Raw genomic sequence first — 23,382 nt, forward strand, 5'->3', positions numbered from 1 at the left:
AAACATACGGTAGATTCCATTTTACTTAACTCTGTAGGCTCTTACCATACTCCTACCAAGGGCTGCTTTTTGACTATTTACGTTACACTGTACAATGGTGCACAAAAGGAACACATTTCCATTTATGGCCATAAAAAGCAAATATATTTAAGAAAAATATGAAGATCTCCCCACCATTCAGTACATAACAGAATATTTGTAGATTACAGTGTACTCAAGGTGTAATATAACAGTCTGTGTTCATATGTGCAAAGCTGAAGAGCACTTACGGTGACAGTAGCCACTCCCTGACCAGCGGCGATTGGGCAGGCACTGCACAAACCTTCGACCAATGAGGCGGTAACCATGGTCACAGGAGAGTTCACAGCGAGTACCCAGAGTACTTCTATATGAGCCTCCCCTGGGAGAGTAACAGGAGGATTCTCCATTAGAAACAGACAATGTGTAGCACCAATTAGGATCTAAAAGAGAAAGAGCAGTAATAAATTATTAAATTATCTGCCAACCGAAATAAATCACATTTACACAAAGTTAGTTCATTCTCTAACTCACCTATCAAGTCCAGTGTTGCAGACAGATGGTGCCTATTAAAAGTGCAAAGCAGCGACTCAATCTGGACAGGGGTACCAGTCCATTACAGGTCACACTTATACACACACTCAATATATACAAGGCCAGTATAAAGTCACCCATTAACTTAATCTTCACATCTTTAAGCTATGACACTAAACACAAGATTACTCAGAAATAATCTATGCAGACATGGAGTGAACATGCAAGCTGGAAAAAGGCAGTGTCCAAGCTAGGATTCAAACCTAGAGGATTCTGGAGATGTGGGACTATACTGTTAACCACTGCTCCACTATGGCACCCTAGTACATAAAGCTACTGTATGAGTTTTTCTTTCCTAGAAAAATGTTGCCATGACGTTTATTACACAGACCTACTGCACAAATTCACTTTAGTTTTTTCTTCCATCTGGGTATATCTTTTCTACAACACTGGTTCTAGTGACAGGTGGCGTAGACACAAGTTAAACAGTGTAGGCCAGACTTCCCTTTTTGAGGAATCAGACTGAAATGTAATGATATAAAATGCAATGTAAATTCCACTGTGGCCATAGGACTAGCAAACTCTTTATTTGGTAGGTCAAGAAAGATAGCTGTTGTTTCACAGATTATGTGAAGATTTACCATCATAATATTTAGAGGAATGTTTGAGAGAATATTTTTTTTAATCATATTAACTCATTAAAAGCTCCACTATTCCTTGTGCATTTCCGCTGCCTTTCATTTTTCTTCCAGGAGAGATCAATTTATAAACTGTAAAACCAATGGACAGTAAACAAGGCACCTATAAATATACCAGGTAAATCATACCAGGAAAAAAAAACAGGTTAAATGTAAAAGTGAAAAAAACAAGACAGACAAATATTTAAATAATTACATGACAACAAAAGAATGGCTGACTATTGAGGCACTGGTGCCAATAATCCTGTTTTTAACACTCATAAAAGAAAGCTGGAACAAATCTGGTTGTATAGTAACTAGTGTGAGGATTTACATACTGGTTAAGAGAATAACAGGTTTGTCAGGTTTAAAGACAGACAGGAGACCGACTCCGGTAATCATTGCAGCATTTCCTGTATTACCTTTTATAATACATCGGCCATTGTCAGCTTTATTCATCATTCAAATTTTCAAATGGATTCAAAGCATTCATACATGGGTTTATGCTATCCATATACACACTCATTTACACATTTAAATAAAGACTAAAAATCAAACAAATAATGCAAAGAATTTTAGGTATGTAAATGGTCTAAAAACAGAGGAGCGGTGATATAGAAATCAACTGTGTGAAAAGCATGAAGATTGTTGTTATGTAGTGTAGTCTGTTCCTGAATTCCAGACTTAAGGCATACTTACTTCTGTAATCAAGTACAGAAGAGTGATGGATCACGTCAGGCAACACCTCATTATAACTGCTCTGATCATAGAATCCAGAACCTGGACAACAAGGAAACAAAATGCCTTAGTAATAATAGTTTTTAATAATAACACATTATTTCCCCAAGTTCAGGGCATGGGTACAGTCTGGCATATTTAAGTATGTCGGCAGAATATATAAAAAAAAAAATCACAATATAAACAGTGCCATAACAGCAAAAATTCAATGTACATTAATAGGAAAGGACATCATTTGCACCCAGAATAATGGAAAGGAGATGGAAAGTACACATAATGTTTCATTTATTATAAAAACATACAAAAGAGTGAAAATTGGAGAAAACAAAAATACAAACCATAACATAACATTCTCAAACCTGGTTAGTTCAATTCTGGGTCACAGAACGCACTGTCTATATTAAAAGCATCAGGTGCAATGCAGACATCGCCCCTAGACACGGCATCAGTCCATTGCAGGTCCTACTCCCACATACACAAGGACAATTTGGAATCACCAACTAACAAACAACAAAAGTAAATGTAAACCTGCTGCCTCACTGGCATTTAAACCTGTGATGACTGTAGGACCTAGCCATAAAACTGAACAATTTTATCATGGTACAGTAAATGTAGTGGCAGAGATTAAAAAAGAAAAAAAAACATTACCAAAAGCAGGCAGAAGTCACCAAATGAGCAATGTAAACACAAAAAAATTACCATTGTATGTATGCGTTAACTTTTTTCAGTGAAGATGTTTTGTTTATTGTGTTGGTAAAACCTTGATGGTTGTGACAACAACAATAGCACTAATTTCCAGAGCCTGAGGGTACCCTTGCCTATCAGTGGTGCACCCACATGTCCACCTCTCAAGTAAATACAAAGAACTCCCTTCTTCATCTATTCTCTCTCTCTCTCTGTCTCTTAATCTTGGGTTCGACATGCTGCCAGTGACCCTATGCACCAACTCTGCTACCAACTCAGGACTTAACTACTACTCTGCGTGTGAAGTGGCTTTAAATCCTGTAATGGGGTCACAGCCAGAAATGTTCTAGAATCAGTACTTGAGTCTGGGATGACACTACCTTTGCTAAAGGTATGCTAGGGTAGTTCTTTCTTTAGTGTCCCAATGAAGGACTCCAAGATAGCTTTTCCATTACCTGTCCTTCTAAAGGGGAAACCTGTCCCCTGCTGTTCCAGTCTGGGACATCATTCTGCCTCTTAAATGCTTGGTAGTGTTTTATGTTCTTGATGTCAGAAAAAGTTGAGGGTCAAAAGGATCATACAAAACATTTTTTTATTTAACTGATGCTTTTATCCACAGTGATTTATAAATAGCAGGGAAGACAATTGTTTCTGTATTTTTGCAACTATTGCAGTAGACATTAACTTAGATATGAAGAGTCAACAGTGGGAACTAAAATCCAAAGCAATGCTTTATTGTTTCTGTTATTATAAATTTAGTTGAAGCTTTTAACCACTGTGACTTATAAGATCACTGATAATATAAACCACTGTAACATCTTGCAAGTTAAGTTTTTTGTATTTGGACAACCGGCCGGTTTTGTGCCTTGCTCAGGATCGTGGCTAAACCACCAGTTTGTGATTAAACATCTAGTGTCTGAACCACCAAACAATCCTACCTATCATTTGCTACTATACATGCATGTAAGGCTGAATTTTCTAAGAATGTTTCCAAAATTAAAAAGCAGAAATTACCTGAGCGTAGAGTTTAAAATGTGTATATTGTTTTCTAACATGAAGCAGCTTTGTTTGAACAATCAGGTTCATTTGAAAAAAATATGTCATTTAATTTCACCATTAATGCATTTCAAGGCATAATTCTATTAAAACTGCAGACACCGGTGTGTTCATGCCAGTCAGGAAGTTCAGCAGGGATTGCCAATGCATGATGTAGAGACCAAGAGATCTCTGCCAGCTTCTTTTGTGAGGACATACTGTCTTGACTGTTAGCAAATCCCCCAGGCCCCCCACTCAGGACCTGCAAAATCTCAACAATCTGGTGACTGTATCCAGCAATGACAGAAATTTTCCACTCCAGTTCCGGGAAAAAAAGAGCTAAAAACAGATGGATTTTACATTCTCATTCTTATTTTACCAACTACATTAAAATGTAGGAATTCAATAACTTACAGAAATGGGGTCTTTTAACTAGCCTGTTTGTTTAGCCACTAACTTTAAAGTAAAGAGGCTGAATATCTGTAATTCAAATTCTTTCTTAAAGTATCTGAAAACTATTTTCAGTTATGTGATCCCTCTAAACTCCTGATCCTCACAGGTAAGACAATCTTGTTCTCCAACTTGTGACTGCATTCTTTGGTTGATTCTATCTAGTGTGGATTCAGTATGCATTGTGGGAATTCTTTGGCTTAACAAAGAAAACATCCATTAATCTATTTTCTACATTTTCCCCATCTCCCATGTAGGGGCCCATCCAGTTGTTGTGGAAGCCAACCCAGAAATGGGCACACTCATGCACCCACCCAAACAGCCAGTTTCATCACTCAAGCCAAATATGTCTACTTCCAGCTACCTATTGACATGGGAAAATCTTAATTTATCATTTAACATCTCTCACTGTTCTTCCACTATACCATGTCTTCCCTGAAATAGTTATTTCCATGGATCGTTCCATTATTTACCAAGTAAAGTTTCTCCAAACTAGCAGATTCTCTGTGGTGTTAGAAGTTCCCTTCATGTTAAGATATTTTATAGTTTACCCCTACCAGGGTGGCCAAAGGTAGGGTGCAGTTTTCATGTTCACTATATGTTACTTTATAATATGCAAATATAAAATCATAGAAGAAAAATAGTAATAGAAACGACACCACCATACAATATTTGCATACACACATACAAGGTATGCAATTGAATAAATAGAGAGGAATAAATGAATACTATATGTGGGGATTTCTACACATTTTTAGACTTTAAAATTGTCAAAGGAGGAATTAAGAAAATACAAACAAAACTGAGAGAAACACAGTCGGTAGCATTTCTGACACACAACTCTACAGTCTTGAATTCAAATTCAAGCCCAGTTTTTTAAAAAGTCTGAATGTACACTTCATGTTTGTATAGTACTTTCATTTCCTTCTATGTTATGATGACTGTTGACTCTGAATATAAATTATTTTCACTGAGGCTGTCTGCATGAGTATGCTGTAAACTAGGGTCCAGTCCAATGTCAGCTTCAGCCTTGAATCTGATGCTTCTAAGAAATATCCTTGCATTCTTTGATTCTATTGTATAATGGAACATTAAAAAATGTATGACTGTGTACTGAGAAATTAAGTTAACAGAAGATGTGCCCAGCCTAAAGAAGAAGATACTGTAAGTCCAGTAGGGCATTAAATGCACCAGAGATGAGGAGAGAGACATATTCATGAAGAGAGTAAACAGCTTTTGGAATTTACAGCCAGTGCATATTATCAGCATCAACAAGACAGCAGATTGGGTTCAAGTTTAGCTTCGGCACATTGTTTTTACTCCTTTGTCCTCACAATACATTCACAGAGAAATAATCAGGATAATACTGCCTGTAAAGCCTGCAAAAGCGGAATGGCTAGCTCTTACCTTGTTTTTTTTTTTTTTTTTTATTAAGTTTCAAGATCATTATCATTATTGGCACTTACTACACCCACCAGACACTCAAACATTCTCATACTATGCAATTCTCTGTTCTAAGAAACTGTGTTTTACTGCACATTTTCTTTGGCAAGAACTCGGAGTCTTTTCCATGTGAAGTCATACCCGAATGGGACACTAGGTCTTGCAGTAGACACTCACATTGGACCCAGACAAAATGGTTAACACTACATCCTAGATTATCCCGTCCGAAAAAAAGTAGAATGAGTTAAACTCCACAGATTATTGGGCTAGGAATTATGCCAGGGTACAATCTTCATAACTCAGCAATGCTACTTACTGTATTAACATTATACCTAACTGCTTTTAAAAAAACTGATAATTTACAAGTAACAGGCTCAGATGCCAATGACAGTACATTAGCTAGCCTAAATAATATGCAATCACGTACACCCATATCAGCTTTTCAAATCACTTAAAACAGCATGCTTTAAAATGAAGCTAAAATATACTAAAGCAGTTTTGGAAGTTCAAATTTTGGAACACAGTACAAGCTTGCTAAAATGTGCCAGGAAAGCCAAATGTGCAAGGAAACTTTTAATTTGCCGAACAAATTCCAAAATGAGTCAGAACAAGTCAGACTAAGTGAAGCTTTCAATTAAAGGCAGCAGTATGTCCGTGACTAAGAAAGTGTCTATAATGAGGACCTACAGTCCCTGCTGCCTAACCATTGCCAACGCCATCCAGAGCTGAAGCAGCAAATCAGTTGGGTACAGGGAGTTGAAAACCAATAACCAGCTAACTGACAGTACTCACAAATCTTGTCAAATATATGCACTGCAGTAAAACCAACAGAGTAAAAAACAATGAACATTATATGCTGCAGTATGCATTATAAAACAGTTGGAACTAATATGTAGTTAAAAGCAAATGCAGTATATAATTTGACTTTTGGTTGCCATAACAACACCTTCTTTAGGATGCATTGCCACCCTGTGGCCACATGCTGTCATAGTTAATTACACTGGAGGAGTCTAAATAAAGGAAAGGCCAACTAACAAACTTCTAAGTGCCATTCGATATTTTTTCAAATACTCAGTTACTATACTGGATCATTGAGGGGCTGGTATATATCCTGCTAGCACTAGGTGCAAAGCAGGAATAGATGGAATGGCAATCAATCACAATGTACGCTCTTATGCATAAACACACTCAAAAAAGAATCTTTATTTGATAAGGTACCTTTCACAGTCAGTGTCAATAACAACCATCTGCAACAGAGTAAATAATAAATCAAACTGCTTACTTACACAAAAAAGCAGTATTATCATTTTACTTGCATTATTTACAAAGGATAAATGTATCCAAGTTTGGAATATTGATGCATATTACACCGATAGTGACTGCTGTGGCATAAACATGTTCAGTTTTGTTTTTTCTAAACAGCCAAGCAAGAGAATAATTAAAGACTATCCATATTAACCAAAAGTGCATAATTTATTTTTTATTTATCTACATTAGGGACAGTGTGAGGCACAGAGATAAAGTGTTAATCTTTAATAGGTACAACATGGTTTGAGTCCCACCAGCTTTCTGGTTCAATTCTATTCCAGTTGGTGGGGACACAACAGTCCATTTTTTGGGAAAAGCTCCAACACACAGGGAAGCTGTTTTTTATTCTGTCTGAGTTTAACGCTACAGCATTAAAACATAAAAACAGGAAATGGTGCAGTGGCTCAAGTGTTTCTTTTCTATTTCACCTTCAGCTGTTTGCTTGTTATATGCTATGGACATGACCTGGAAAACTGGCAATCGGATTTAAAAACGCTTTTGTGGTACACTTTGAGTTTACTAAATAAAGCCAACAAAGCAGGAAGGTCAAAAATGGAGGATGAGTACTGCTTTGACTTACTGAGAGAAAGAACAAAAAGAAAAACATTGCTGTAGGAGTCCACCATGGCCTCAGTAGAAGCACCTGTTAGCAAGATATTAGGTTAGCAATCAAAGGCTTACTGCAAATGGTGGCCCCTCAAACATATAATTATGAACCATTAGACAAAAAAAAAAAAACAGTATAATGATTACGTTAGCTGCTGCATATCCTCACAGGCTACTATTACTGCTAATACAAGCCTCCACTCAGAATCCAGTTTAAAAATATGCAGACCCCTATCAGCTGTTGGGTGCATGGGTGCATACAGCAGTTATCTGCAATCCACCAAAAAAAAAATCATATAATTCAATGTGGTACTGCAATCACCTTTTAGACTTCTAATATAAAGCCTGTAATGGCTCTCTGGCTTCCTTAGTCTTTAGAGGTTTCAAAATATGCCATAGCTGAAGAGATTATGTTCCTTCCTGTGGGCTTCGATCAAAAGACAATATGCACTTTAATTATAAGATTAATATCACTGTAATTTAACACAATACTCAAAGCCAAGCTGATTTATCCATCTTTGATACTGCCACAATACACATCAAACAGGGAATTAGTACAATGGAGCCATGTTACCAGTATTACCTCAAATATTTTGGCACATGATGTACACAAAACTTCACTTGACACCTACCATCAGTGTTACCATACAGCCAATGCCTAACAGTAGACAAGAATACCAAAATGGTATTCGTTTTTGTGCACAATCGTAAATTGTAAGAAGTGAGTAAGTCAATGGATGGATGAAAGCCTACACGTATAGTACTATATCGTTTAAACAGCATACAGTTCATTAGCTCAGACTTGAAAAAGTGGTAAATTTGACATCTTGCTTCATAGATGCAAATTCATTCCCTTTCTTGTCAAAATCTGTGGCCTTCTTCATCTCATAATTTGACTGAAACCAAAGCTAGAATCTACCCTGACCAACAGCACAATTCACTTTTTTGATTTCCTCTGTGATTGTGCCCTCTCCACCACCTTTCACCCAAAGAAGGTAAACTTTAAATGCAATTAACTAGTATCCTATTTTAATACAATACTGCCATTTGCCTGTCTCACACCAAAACCAATCAGTCATCTCACCTGTTTAAGGCCAACCCTTGTTCGGGACATCAGTCCAACACAGGCCTCAGCCTTGCACACAGTTTCATACTCACTCAGACTAACCACTCACTAAACCATTCACTAACCTAACACACACATTTTTAAGGTATTGGAGGAAAACCCATTTAGACTGACAGAATTACAAGATTCACACAAGGTTACCAGGAAGAGATTCGAATTCAGTACTCTGGGGTTATGAGACCACTGTGTCACTGCACTGTCTAGCTAAGCCATGAAACCAAATTCAAGTACCAATTCTTTATGTATGGGGTGTTTGTGGTCTATTTACTGGGGAAAACCACATACCCCTTAAACTGCGTATATCAATGAAAAAAATGTTCTTGTATACTTATATTAACTTGTAAACATTTACAGTAAAAGACAAAAGAGAATGTCTACTCTTAAAAACATAAAAGCAGTGAAAAAAAATATCACACATTTATTCATTTCCCAAACCTACATTTTCAAGGGTTATGTAGGCCTGAGACTTTCTATTAAGACAAAGGTGTAACATAAGCACTTATGATTATTTTATAAATGCTTTAACTGCATGTAGGGGAATTCATAAAATACATTTTAAAATTTAGTGAAAAATTCAAGAATTTCTTTAAAGGTTTACTCTTCTGCTGCTGTACATACAGTACAATAAGAAAGAATAAGTATATGCATAAGCAGGGAATTATCTAATTCGAATAAATAATTCAAGATACATTTAACATTTGTAATTGGCCTTAGTATTGAAAAATAAACAATTACATATTGTGACCACCAGGGGGCGCATAAAACCCGACATAGACAGACTCGAGACACAAGTCCAACACAACACACGTTTTTATTTACAAGGGGGAAACGCTTTTATTTTGTTTCCTGCCACACAGTACAAATAAAGCAGCACTCCGTTCTTTGACTTCTTTTCTTTCTCTTCCTCTACTTGTCTCCTTTCACCTTCACTCCTCCACCAGCAATCTTTGTTGTCATCCTCCTCCTCCTCATGACTCTGGTTCCTGAGTGAAGTGAGATGGTCCCTTTTACGCTGCACCACGGAGCACTTCAGGTGGCCCATCAGTATTATCCAGAAGTACTTCTGGGTGTGGCAGAAGCCCAATGTTGCAGGGCTCTGTTGCTCCTGTGGCAGCCTCTGGTGTTACCCACGGAACCCAACAGGGCTGTGCTGAACACCAACTCCCCTGTAGCCCCGTGGGAATCCAAGGCAAAGCTTCTACCAGGTTATCTGCCATCTAGTGCTCCAAAGATGTCAGGGAAATGGACAGCCATCACTATATGTATATCTTAAAAATTTGGACGTGAGCGTCAGTAGGTTTTGCACCCTAGAAACCAAGTTGCCTGAACTATTCTATAACATTTCAGGATTTATTTACTGCTCTGATGCTGATCTTCCTAATTATAAAATAGGTTGTTACAATAGCAATTGACGAGAAAAATTGATAAATAAATGCAGAATTATGACATCTGAGGGTTCCCTTAGAGTGCCTCTTTCTCTTGGAAGATTTGGCTCAAAAACTAATCAGCACATGGTCACCTAACGACAGGCTTAGGTTTCGAGTTTGGTATTTTTCCATCCAGCCGTTTTAGATGTAGACCGTCCTAAAGAAACTGACAATTATTATTAACTGTGATTTATTAATTAACTGGTTCCTGCCTCACACTTATTGTTGCCAGGATTATCATGTGCTCACAATACGCAAGAACCAGAACTGGATTAAACAAACTTTATAATAGATGAATGAGTACATATACATTCTATACTGTATGTAACTCAGACAGATGTATATTAGGCAGTCCTGTACGTAGCCCTTGTAAAAAATCATGCACATTTAGCCCAAGCCCCTTTAGGCCTCGAACCTCCTCATCAGCTGTCATATTTAAGTCTCATTTGAGTGTGGGTTGTTCTGCTGAGGTCAAGTTTAAGGGAGAGGAAGAGGCCATTAACAACATTAAGAATACAGGGTGAGTTAAAATTATGGTAACACTAATGGTGCTGCTATGTATATACTTTTATACAATTTTTGTGGACAATTTATGTGCCACATATTGTACAAATGTTGAACATAATGGTGAACAGGTTTAGACATTCCTGTAAATCATCTTGCACAAGTTGAAGTATGTTTTGTGAATAAATTGTTTCCACCATTCAAATGTTAACATAATTTTGATTCACCCTGTATATCCATATACAGTATGTGATTCTAGGAGAGGACAGGGATGCATAATGAACATAATGAATAATAATAATTCTTTACATTTATATAGCGCTTTTTCTCACTACTTAAAGCGCTCTCCACACAGGGAGGACCTGGGAAGCGAACCCACAATCTCCTTACTGCAAAGCAGCAGCACTGCCACTGTGTCACTTAATGAACAAAAAGAGGTCAGTATGTTGGTATAATCAAAAATGTGGACAAAAGTAGGCAAAAGGTTAAGAAGAAAGCAAGCTACTAAGTGATGTTGTTATTAAAAGAATATAAATGAGGTTAAACAAGCAAAGCAGATTTGAGGGGCTTAATGAATGATCAAAAAAAGAGACTGTTAAAGATGTAGAAGGTCACATTTGCGAAGAAACCAAAACATTGGAAGCACAGCCAGAGACAAACTACATGTGAATAAGCCTAAAGCTCAGCTTGATGCATAAATGGGAGTGAGCTTTGAAGTACTGGGTGACGAAGCAGAGTGATGTGTGGACATCTTGATGGACTACACTGGTAGTCTCTCTCTATGTGCATGCCTTATTTGGTAACAGAAGGGATCAAACAGGATGACTTGACTCTTATTGCCTATTGGTCCCCATGTGCATGCAATTTTGTTTTATTTATTTATTTATTTGACACAAGGGCAGTTGTAGACTATCTAGAGCCTCAATATCTCAAAAACATTTATCTTGTAAATTTACGTTGCTCTTATGTGTTGCTTTGCAATCCATTTCTGTTTGCTTTTACAGCACTTTGTGATTTTGATAGTTTGAAAAGTACTAAAAATGACTGAAAGGATGACACATTGATTAACTGACTCACAGAAAAATACAAAGATATTAACCAAAGCTTAAGAAAAAATAACTACTCCACTGAAACAGGGTAAAAAATCTCCTAATGTATAAAACCTTTGACCTAGACACACCCATATAATGAAAAATGGAAGGCTGGAAAAAAGGTAAGCTGTATAAAATGAAAACTGGAAGATCCAATCTCAGTTAATGGGCATGAAAAAATATAATAAGGAAATGTCAAAAACATATATTAACAAATTATCTGCAGTATGACCGTAGAGAAATACCAACTCAGCAACTGTCTTTTACAGGTTTTTTAAAGCATGCTTCAGACATGACATAGTGATGGGTCACATTTTTGAATAAACCTATAGATGCCAGCTGTGTCACACGACTAGTGAGTACAGCCAATATTTTAAATGTACACTTTAATGTGGCATAAGTTAACTGGCAAGGCTGAATGGCATAGCTTAAAAATGTAGGGCATTTTTTAAACTAACATGAATAAAGCAAAAACAAGCTCTATGAGAAGTAAGTAAAAAAGGAACAATACAAAAAAAGAGGAACAGACATGTAAAAACACAGAAATTATGCTTAAGATTATATGAAGTTATTACACAACTTCCTCTATAATCTGATTCCTCACAATGGTAGAACACTTATGCAACATAGTTAAAAATAAACGAATAAAGAAAAATATCAAAGTTAAAACATGTAATTTTAAACTTTCAGTCATCACTTGAAAGGATTAAACATGATGTAAATATACACTGATCTGATAGATAGATAGATAGATAGATAGATAGATAGATAGATAGATAGATAGATAGATAGATAGATAGATAGATAGATAGATAGATAGATAGATAGATAGATAGATAGATAGATAGATAGATAGATAGATAGATACTTTATTAATCCCAATGGGAAATTCACATTCTTCAGCAGCAGCATACTGATACAATAAATAATATTAAATTAAAGAATGATAATAATGCAGGTGAAAAAACAGACAATAACTATGTATAATGTTAAATATTAACGTTTACCCCCCCTGGTGGAATTAAAGAGTCGCATAGTTTGGGGGAGGAACGATCTCCTCAATCTGTCTGTGGAGCAGGACAGTGACAGCAGTCTGTCGCTGAAGCTGCTCTTCTGTCTGGAGATGATACTATTAAGTGGATGCAGTGGATTCTCCATAATTGATAGGAGCCTTCTGAGCGCCCTTCGCTCTGCAACAGATGTTAAACTGTCCAGCTCCATGCCAACAATAGAGCCTGCCTTCCTCACCAGTTTGTCCAGGCGTGAGGCGTCTTTCCTCTTAATGCTGCCTCCCCAGCACACCACTGCGTAGAAGAGGGCGCTCGCCACAACTGTTTGATAGAACATCTGCAGCATCTTATTGCAGATGTTGAAGGACGCCAGCCTTCTAAGGAAGTATAACCGGCTTTGTCCTTTCTTGCACAGCGCATCAGTATTGGCAGTCCAGTCTAATTTATCATCCAGCTGCACTACCAGATATTTATAGGTCTGCACCATCTGCACACAGTCACCTTTGATGATCACTGGGTCTATGAGGGGTCTGGGCCTCCTAAAATCCACCACCAGCTCCTTGGTTTTGCTGGTGTTCAGGTGTAGGTGGTTTGAGTCGGACCATTTAACAAAGTCATTGATTAGGTCCCTATACTCCTCCTCCAGCCCATTCCTGATACAGCCCACGATAGCAGTGTCATCAGCGAACTTTTGCACATGGCAGGACTCCGAGTTGTATTGGAAGTCCGATGTATATAGGCTGAACAGGACCGGAGAAAGTACAGTCCCTTGTGGCGCTCCTGTGTTGCTGACCACAATGTCAGACGTGCAGTTCCCAAGACGCACATACTGAGGTCTGTCTTTAAGATAGTCCACGATCCATGCCACTAGGTATGAATCTAATCCCATCTCTGTCAGCTTGTCCCTAAGGAGCAGAGGTTGGATTGTGTTGAAGGCGCTAGAGAAGTCTAGAAACATAATTCTTACAGCACCACTGCCTCTGTCCAAGTGAGAGAGGGATCGGTGTAGCATATAGATGATGGCATCTTCCGCTCCCACCTTCTCCTGATATGCAAACTGCAGAGGGTCAAGGGCGTGTTGAACCTGTGGCCTAAGGTGGTGAAGCAGCAGCCTCTCCATGGTCTTCATCACATGTGATGTCAGAGCAACAGGCCGAAAGTCATTCAGCTCACTAGGACGTGATACCTTTGGGACTGGGGTGATACAAGATGTTTTCCAAAGCCTCGGGACTCTCCCCTGTTCCAGGCTCAGGTTGAAGATGCGCTGTAGAGGACCCCCCAGCTCCGATGCACAGACCTTCAGCAGTCGTGGCGATACTCCATCTGGACCCGCTGCTTTGCTGGCACGAAGTCTCCTCAGCTCTCTGCTCACTTGCGCTGTTGTTATTATGGGTGGGGATGTTTTTCCTATGCTGGTATCAGCAGAAGGATGTGTGGAGGGTGCAGTACTCCGAGGTGAGAGTGAGAGTGGGTTAGGGTGGTCAAACCTGTTAAAAAAGTTGTTCATTTGGTTTGCTCTCTTCACGTCTCTCTCAATGGTGGTACCCCGCTTCGAGCTGCAGCCAGTGATGATCTTCATCCCCATCCCACACTTCCTTCATGCTGTTATTCTGCAACTTCTGCTCCAGCTTTCTCCTGTACTGCTCCTTCGCCGCCCTGAGTTGGACTCGGAGTTCCTTCTGCACGCGCTTGAGCTCATGCTGATCACCGTCTTTAAAAGCCCTTTTCTTCTGATTCAAAAGGCCCTTGATGTTACTTGTAATCCATGGCTTGTTGTTAGCATAGCAGCGTACTGTTCTTACAGGAACTACAATGTCCATACAGAAGTTGATGTAGTCAGTAGTGCAGTCAACAACTTCCTCAATGTTCTCATTATGAGATCCCTGCAGGATATCCCAGTCTGTAGTTCCAAAAAGTTCTCTCAGAGTATTCTCAGCCTCCGGGGTCCACTTCCTGAATGATCGTGTGGTTACAGGTAGGACTCTAACTTTTGGTTTATAGTGAGGCTGAAGCTGAACCAGGTTATGATCTCCTTTCCCAAGCGCAGGCAGCGGGGTGGCGCTGTATGCGTCTTTAACGTTTGCATACAGTAAATCAATAGTCTTATTTCCCCGGGTGTTACAGTCCACATACTGGGAGAATGCAGGCAATGTTTTGTCCAGCGTCACATGGTTAAAGTCTCCAGCGATTAGCACAAGCGCCTCAGGGTGCTGCGTTTGTAACTTAGCAACAGCGGAATGGATGATGTCACTCGCTGACTCCACGTCTGCCCGAGGAGGAATGTATACAATAACAACAATGACATGTCCAAACTCTCTGGGCAAATAGTAGGGACGTAAACTTACGGCCAACAGTTCGATATCCCTGCAGCAAGTGGAGATTTTGACGTTAACATGTCCAGAGTGACACCACCGTGTATTAACATAGAGAGCGAGTCCTCCTCCTTTGTGCTTACCACAGGTACTTGCATCTCTGTCCGCTCTAACTGTGCTAAACCCGGGTAGCTCCACGTTGGCATCTGGGATGGTGTTATTTAGCCACGTTTCGCAGAAACACAACAAACTGCATTCTCTGCCACAATGCTAAAAGTCCTGACCTGAACATTGAAATATCTCATTACAATGGCACCCGTCAAGTGAGTCCAGTCAGTTTTTGAAGAAGGAACAATGGGAAAGCATAAAGACCTGCATGATTTTGACAACAGTCTTGTGGGTTGTTTCCATCACGTAGTTGTTAGAACCTACCAAATGTGGTCCAAGGAAGGATAACTGGTGAACCACTGACAGGGTCATGGGCACCCAAGACTCAGTGATGTGCATGAGGAATGAAGGGTGGCCAATCTGGTCTGATACCACAGATGAGTTACTATAGCACAAATTGCTGACAAACTTAATTCTGGCCATGACAGACATGAGTTAGGACACACAGTGCACCGCAGCTTGCTGCAAATGAGGCTGCATAGCCATGGTCTGGTCAGAGTGACCGTGTTGACCACTGTCACCACCTACAATGGGCAAGTGAGCATCAGACCTGAACCATAGAGCAATGGAAGATGTCCTGACCTGATAAAATGCATTTTGTTTAAGAACATGTGGACAGCTGGGTGCATGTGTGTGTCATTTTCCTGAGGAAGATGGCAGCAGGAGGCACAATGGGAAGAAGTCAAGCCAGTGGAGGCAATGTGATGCTGTGGGTAATGTTCTGCTGGGAAACCTTGGGTCATAGATTTCATGTGGATGTTGTTTTAACATTTACCACCTACCTAAAGACTGCTGCAGATCACCAACACCCCTTCATTTCAATGGTATGCCCTGATGGCTATGGCCTTTTTCAGCAAGGTAATGTGCCTTGCCACATTGGAAAACTGTGCAGGAATGGTTTGAGGAAAATGACAAGGAGTTTAAAGTGTTGACTTGGCCTCCAAATACCCCAGATCTTAATCTGATCAAGAATCTATGGATTGTGCTGGAAAAACAAGTCCAATCCATGAAAACCCCACCTTGCAACTTAAAGGATCTGCTGTTAACATCTTGATGCCAGATACCACATGACACCTTCAGAAGTCTTTGGGAGTCCATGTCTCAACGGGTCAGAGGTATTTTGGCAGAACCAAGGGAACCTACACAATATTAGGCAGGTGGTTTTCACATTGAGGCTGATCGGTATATATGTACTGTAGATTTAGTGTGAGAAACTAAAGATGGAGCTATAATTTTGTGGACTTATCACGTCTTCTTGCCACTGATTTGATCATTTCTTCCATTACTGAAAAACCATTCAAAATTTGAAAATGTTTGAAGAATGTTGTAGGTGTTTTTTCATTCACAACCACTTTCATTTGAAACATTTTCTCTGAGAAACAAAGTTGATGTGCCATAAAAATGAAAATCTTTGTTCTGTTTTTGTGGTCACTTATTAATAACATGGAAAAATGCTTTGAACTAATTTTCTTGGCCTTTTCACCTTCTGTATCTTTCATTTGTTTTTTTTCCCCAAGACTAGAACTGTTAGTTTCACATCTATTAAAAACAGAAATCAAAAATCATATTCAAAATACTAGACGTTTACATGAATAAGTTATGGTCAAGACTGATATGTTTCTAGCTTTTCAGTATTGCAAGAACATGATGAATTATGCATGCCACAAACCCATGCACAAACAATGACATTACACTAAAAATGACCAAATTGCTTTCAAGGATGATCAAATCCATCAAAATCCCAAACTCTAAATTCAATACCTTCTCCTATACCCTACATATGAAGAAGGTAATCTATAAATATGTCCATAGTAAATCCAGTTTGTTTTTTCAAAACCTACTGTGTAATTTTTTTTTACTGTTTGTGAACATTTATTGAGATGACCAAACTTAAAGGTATAATGTAAGATTTCAATTTAATCACAGTGCTCTTGTCAAAAAACACAAAGGTTTTTTGAAAGATCACAAGATAGTCAACGTGAGATAATGTTTGGGAGAAACTCCCAAAACCCCAAAAGGAATTTAGCACAATCAGCACACCAGCCTATGACAAGACAGGAACATTTTGAAAGTCATCTTTCATTGTACAAGGCAGATTAAATGTTTGAGAGTGAAATCAACCACAACCATTTTCTAAAAGATGCAACAGTAGCCAATGTGGTAGGTATCAGACAGTCTGAGTTCAATCAAGAAGTGTGGGAGCTAGACACATAGTTGTTTGCTATTGAAAATGCTATTTTTGGATAGCAGACAAACTTCACAGGATGGCTTTGAGACAAAAGACTTGTTTTTTTAAATCTTTGCATCATTTAGAAGTCTGTCATTTTGAAATGCAAAGAAACTGGTGTTTAATTACCTCCATGGTAATCTGCCTGGAGACAAAAAGAAGACATCTATTTGTGTTCCATTTGCATATACTATAAATAGTACTATGCATATGGCTGTCCATCAGTGCAAACAAAGATTGGGGACAAAGTGACCCACTCTACATTACAGATACCTAAAATAAAAAATGCAACTAAAATATACTGAATCAATTTAATTTTTGAAGCTAAAGTTTTGAAACTAATCTCAAAATTTAAAATGATGAAACAACCTCTCAGGCTGAGACTGAGCTTTGTCATTCAAGGGAAATATGGGTTGTTTAAGAAAATGAGCACATAATGACTTAACCCTGTACAAAAATATTTTTTAGAATGTTTTAATCTTTAATTTGACAGATTCAATTTAAAGACAAAGATATACATGTGACATAATTTTCACATCTAACCTGGATTCAGTTCCACTTAAGCCGAAAATGCCCACAGCCCTGAGCTTCGTATACCCTTATGTCAACTTACTTGGCCTAAATTAATTTTAACTTACTCTAGATACATAATGTATGTGTGTGTATATTATATATATATATATATATATATATATATATATATATATATATATATATATATATATATATATATACACATATACACAGTGCATCCGGAAAGTATTCACAGCGCATTACTTTTTCCACATTTTGTTATGTTACAGCCTTATTCCAAAATTAATTAAATTCATTTTTTTCCTTAGTAAAAGGCACATGGCAGCCCGCCTGGAGTTTGCCAAAAGGCACCTGAAGGACTCGCAGACCATGAGAAAGAAAATGCTCTGGTCTGATGAGACAAAGATTGAACTCTTTGGTGTGAATGCCAGGCATCACGTTTGGAGGAAACCTGGCACCATCTCTACAGTGAAGCATGGTGGTGGCAGCATCATGCTGTGGGGATGTTTTTCAGCGGCAGGAACTGGGAGACTAGTCAGGATAAAGGGAAAGATGACTGCAGCAATGTACAGAGACATCCTGGATGAAAACCTGCTTCAGAGCGCTCTTGACCTCAGACTGGGGTGACGGTTCATCTTTCAGCAGGACAACGACCCTAAGCACACAGCCAAGATATCAAAGGAGTGGCTTCAGGACAACTCTGTGAATGTCCTTGAGTGGCCCAGCCACAGCCCAGACTTGAATCCGATTGAACATCTCTGGAGAGATCTTAAAATGGCTGTGCACCGACGCTTCCCATCCAACCTGATGGAGCTTGAGAGGTGCTGCAAAGAGGAATGGGCAAAACTGGCCAAGGATAGGTGTGCCAAGCTTGTGACATCATATTCAACAAGACTTGAGGCTGTAATTGCTGCCAAAGGTGCATCGACAAAGTATTGAGCAAAGGCTGTGAATACTTATGTACATGTGACTTCTCAGTTTTTTTAATTTTTAATAAATTTGCAAAAACCTCAAGTAAACTTTTTTCACGTTGTCATTATGGGGTGTTGTGTGCAGAATTCTGAGGGAAAAAAAGGAATTTAATCCATTTTGGAATAAGGCTGCAACATAACAAAATGTGGAAAAAGTGATGCGCTGTGAATACTTTCTGGATGCACTGTATATATATATATATATATATATATATATATATATATATATATATAGTGATGGATTGCCGGCTTCATATTCCGGCCCTCACCCCCAGGCCGCCAGGAGTAGCTCTCCAAACAGCATGGACGTGCCCCGAATTCCAGCAGGGCCTCAAGGACTATGTAGTTTTTATACACAGCCCTGCTGGATACCTTGGGGACCACTGGGAGTCGCTGTTGGGAGGCCCGTGGACTCATATGTGCCCTATAACCTGGAAGTACGTCCTGGTCACGTAAACAGGAGAGATGACGTACTTCCAGGTTGAAGAAAAGGACTTCTACCCTGACCCGGAAGGAATAAGGGCTTGTGGGTAATGGAACAGGAACACCTCCGGGTCAGGGAGTATAAAAGACTCTGGGAAAGCCCAGTACACTGAGCTGAGCTGGGAGGTAGGGTGGCGAAGTGTCTGGGAGAGGAGGATTGGTTTGTATTTGGAGAATTGAGTATATGAGTAGTGTGGAGTGGAGGGTGCTTGGTGCACTGTACTATTATAAAATAAAGAAGTCTTGTACTTTTACCTGGTGTTTGGAGTGGTACCTGAGGGTTCAAGAGGTGGATCGATACCTCTACTGCTACAATATATATATATATATATATATATATATATATATATATATATATATATATATATATATATATATATATATATATACATATACATACATATACACAGTTAGGTCCATAAATATTTGGACAGAGACAACTTTTTTCAAATTTTGGTTCTGTACATTACCACAATGAATTTTAAATGAAACAACTCAGATGCAGTTGAAGTGCAGACTTTCAGCTTTAATTCAGTGGGGTGCACAAAATGACTGCATAAAAATGTGAGGCAACTGAAGCATTTTTTTAACACAATCTCTTCATTTCAGGGGTTCAAAAGTAACTGGACAATTGACTCAAAGGCTATTTCATGGGCAGGTGTGGGCAAGTCCGTCGTTATGTCATTATCAATTAAGCAGATAAAAGGCCTGGAGCTGATTTGAGGTGTGGTGCTTGCATGTGGAAGATTTTGCTGTGAACAGACAACATGCGGTCAAAGGAGCTGTCCATGCAGGTGAAAGAAGCCATTCTTAAGCTGCGAAAACAGAAAAAACCTATCTGAGAAATTGCTACAATATTACGAGTGGCAAAATCTACAGTTTGGTACATCCTGAGAAAGAAAGCAAGCACTGGTGAACTCAGCAACACAAAAAGACCTGGACGTCCATGGAAGACAACAGTGGTGGATGATCACAGAATCATTTCCATGGTGAAGAGAAACCCCTTCATAACAACCAACCAAGTGAACAACACTCTCCAGGGGGTAGGTGTATCGATATCCAAGTCTACCATAAAGAGAAGACTGCATGACAGTAAATACAGAAGGTGCACTGCAAGGTGCAAGCCACTCATAAGCCTGAAGAATAGAAAGGTTAGATTGGACTTTGCTAAAGAACATCTAAAAAAGCCAGCACAGTTCTGGAAAAACATTCTTTGGACAGATGAAACCAAGATCAACCTCTACCAGAATGATGGCAAGAAAAAAAGTATGGAGAAGGCGTGGAACAGCTCATTATCCAAAGCATACCACATCATCTATAAAACACGGTGGAGGGAGGCAGTGTGATGGCTTGGGCGTGCATGGCTGCCAGTGGCACTGGGACACTAGTGTTTATTGATGATGTGACACAGGACAGAAGCAGCCGAATGAATTCTGAGGTGTTCAGCGACATACTGTCTGCTCAAATCCAGCTAAATGCAGTCAAATTGATTGGGCGGTGTTTCATGATACAGATGGACAATGACCCAAAACATACAGCCAAAGCATCCCAGGAGTTTATTAAAGCAAAGAAGTGGAAAATTCTTGAATGGCCAAGTCAGTCACCTGATCTTAACCCAATTGAGAATGCATTTCACTTGTTGAAGACTAAACTTCGGGACAGAAAGGCCCACAAACAAACAGCAACTGAAAGCCGCTGCAGTAAAGGCCTGGCAGAGCATTAAAAAGGAGGAAACCCAGCATCTGGTGATGTCCATGAGTTCAAGACTTCAGGCTGTCATTGCCAGCAAAGGGTTTTCAACCAAGTATTAGAAATGAACATTTTATTTCCAGTTATTTAATTTGTCCAATTACTTTTGAGCCCCTGAAATGTAAGGGATTGTGTTAAAAAAAATGCTTTAGTTGCCTCACATTTTTATGCAATCGTTTTGTTCACCCCACTGAATTAAAGCTGAAAGTCTGCACTTCAACTGATTCTGAGTTGTTTCATTTAAAATTCATTGTGGTAATGTACAGAACCAAAATAAGAAAAAAGTTGTCTCTGTCTAAATATTTATGGACCTAACTCTGTGTGTGTGTGTGTGTGTGTGTGTGTGTGTATATATATATACATATATATATACTATACTGTATATATATATATATATATATATATATATATATATATATATATATACACACATTCACATACTTGTATAAATATACTAATAACATTTTCTGTTTTATTATATATCCAACAGGAAGGGTTGAAAATTAATTAAATAGATTAAAAAGGCTATAAAATCTATTATTAACCATTAAATATTTATTATTGAGTACTCAGGAACCCTGACATGGAGCTAATTATGAAATTTCTAATAACCTTCTAACTTAATAGTAAGACAGTTAAGAAGTCCTCCAGCACTACTATACCTTGAAAGACACAAAGAGTGTCCAAGTTAAAGAGAACATGCAAGAGAGCTGAGAATAACTGGAGAAAAACTAAACAGACAGCCCACTATGAAATATTGAAGGCAAAAATAACTGAATATAACAATGCAGTCAGCCTTGAGAGGCAGACCTATTTCTCTAAAATTATAAATGATAATCCTAGTAATCCAAGAGTTTTATTTTTAACTATTGATCATCTTTTAAACCCAGCTCACTCAATGGAATGCCTCTTAAAAACTACTAGTGAAACTTGCAAGGCTTTTGCTATATTTTTTAAACACAAAATAAATGATATTAGAAATAATATAGCACATCCAGGGCACTGTACTTTCTCCGGTCCTGTTCAGCCTATATACATCGGACTTCCAATACAACTCAGAGTCCTGCCACGTGCAAAAGTTCGCTGACGACACTGCTATCGTGGGCTGCAGCAGGAATGGGCAGGAAGAGGAGTATAGGAACCTAATCAAGGACTTTGTTAAATGGTGCGACTCAAACCACCTACACCTGAGCACCAGCAAAACCAAGGAGCTGGTGGTGGATTTTAGGAGGACCAGGCCCGTCATGGACCCCGTGATCTTCAGAGGTGACTGTGTGCAGAGGGTGCAAACCTATAAATACCTGGGAGTGCAGCTGGATGATAAATTGGACTGGACTGCCAGTACTGATGCTCTGTGTAAGAAAGGACAGAACCAACTATACTTCCTTAGAAGGCTGGTGTCCTTCAACATCTGTAATAAGATGCTGCAGAAGTTCTATCTGACGGTTGTGGCGAGCGCCCTCTTCTATGCAGTGGTGTGTGGGGGAAGCAGCATAAAGAAGAGGGACGCCTCACGCCTGGACAAACTGGTGAGGAAGGCAGGCTCTATTGTAGGTATGGAGCTGGACAGTTTGACATCCGTGGCAGAGCGACGGGCACTGAGCAGGCTCCTGTCAATAATGGAGAATCCACTGCATCCACTGAACACTGAACAGTATCATCTCCAGACAGAGGAGCAGCTTCAGCGACAGACTGCTGTCACTGTCCTGCTCCACTGACAGACTGAGAAGATCGTTCCTTCCCCAAACTATGCGACTCTTCAATTCCACCCAGGGGGGTAAACGTTAAAATTATACAAAGTTATTGTCTGTCTGTATACCTGCATTGTTATCACTCTTTAATATTTTTCTTTTTCAGTATGCTGCTGCTGGAGTATGTGAATTTCCCCTTGGGATTAATAATCTATCTATCTATCTATCTATCTATCTATCTATCTATCTATCTATCTATCTATCTATCTATCCCCCCAAACTTAATCCAATTGAATCTCACCATCCCCTTTTATGCAAATTAAATTCTTTCATTGTAGTAGATCGACCTGAACTATGCAGCATAATTTCTCAGCTAAAATCCTCTACCAGTGTCCTTGACCCAGTAACAACAGGCTACTTCAAAGATACATGATATTGTATATATATATATATATATTTATAAACACATATACATGATACTATATATGGTGTACCACAAGGATCTATCCTAGGTCTGCTGCTCTTTTCGATCCAAATACTTTCAATAGGTCAGATTATCTCAAAGCTACCACAGCTAAGCAGACAACACACAGCTT

The 23,382-nt window shown here is 38.9% G+C and overlaps 1 protein-coding gene across 1 annotated transcript in view; it reads right to left on the bottom strand.

Moving 5' to 3' along the window:
- srpx2 (sushi-repeat containing protein X-linked 2) overlaps positions 1–23,382 on the bottom strand; it is a 49,927-nt gene that overhangs the window by 18,053 nt on the left and 8,492 nt on the right. The window contains exons 3-4 of the mRNA XM_028815893.2: positions 1,929–2,009; positions 270–461 (exon numbers count right to left, since the gene is read on the bottom strand). Of these exons, the coding sequence (XP_028671726.2) occupies positions 270–461; positions 1,929–2,009 (273 nt within the window). The remainder of the gene's footprint in view (positions 1–269; positions 462–1,928; positions 2,010–23,382) is intronic.

The sequence above is a fragment of the Erpetoichthys calabaricus genome, chromosome 12 (assembly GCF_900747795.2).
Source record: "Erpetoichthys calabaricus chromosome 12, fErpCal1.3, whole genome shotgun sequence".
Lineage (NCBI taxonomy): Eukaryota > Metazoa > Chordata > Cladistia > Polypteriformes > Polypteridae > Erpetoichthys > Erpetoichthys calabaricus.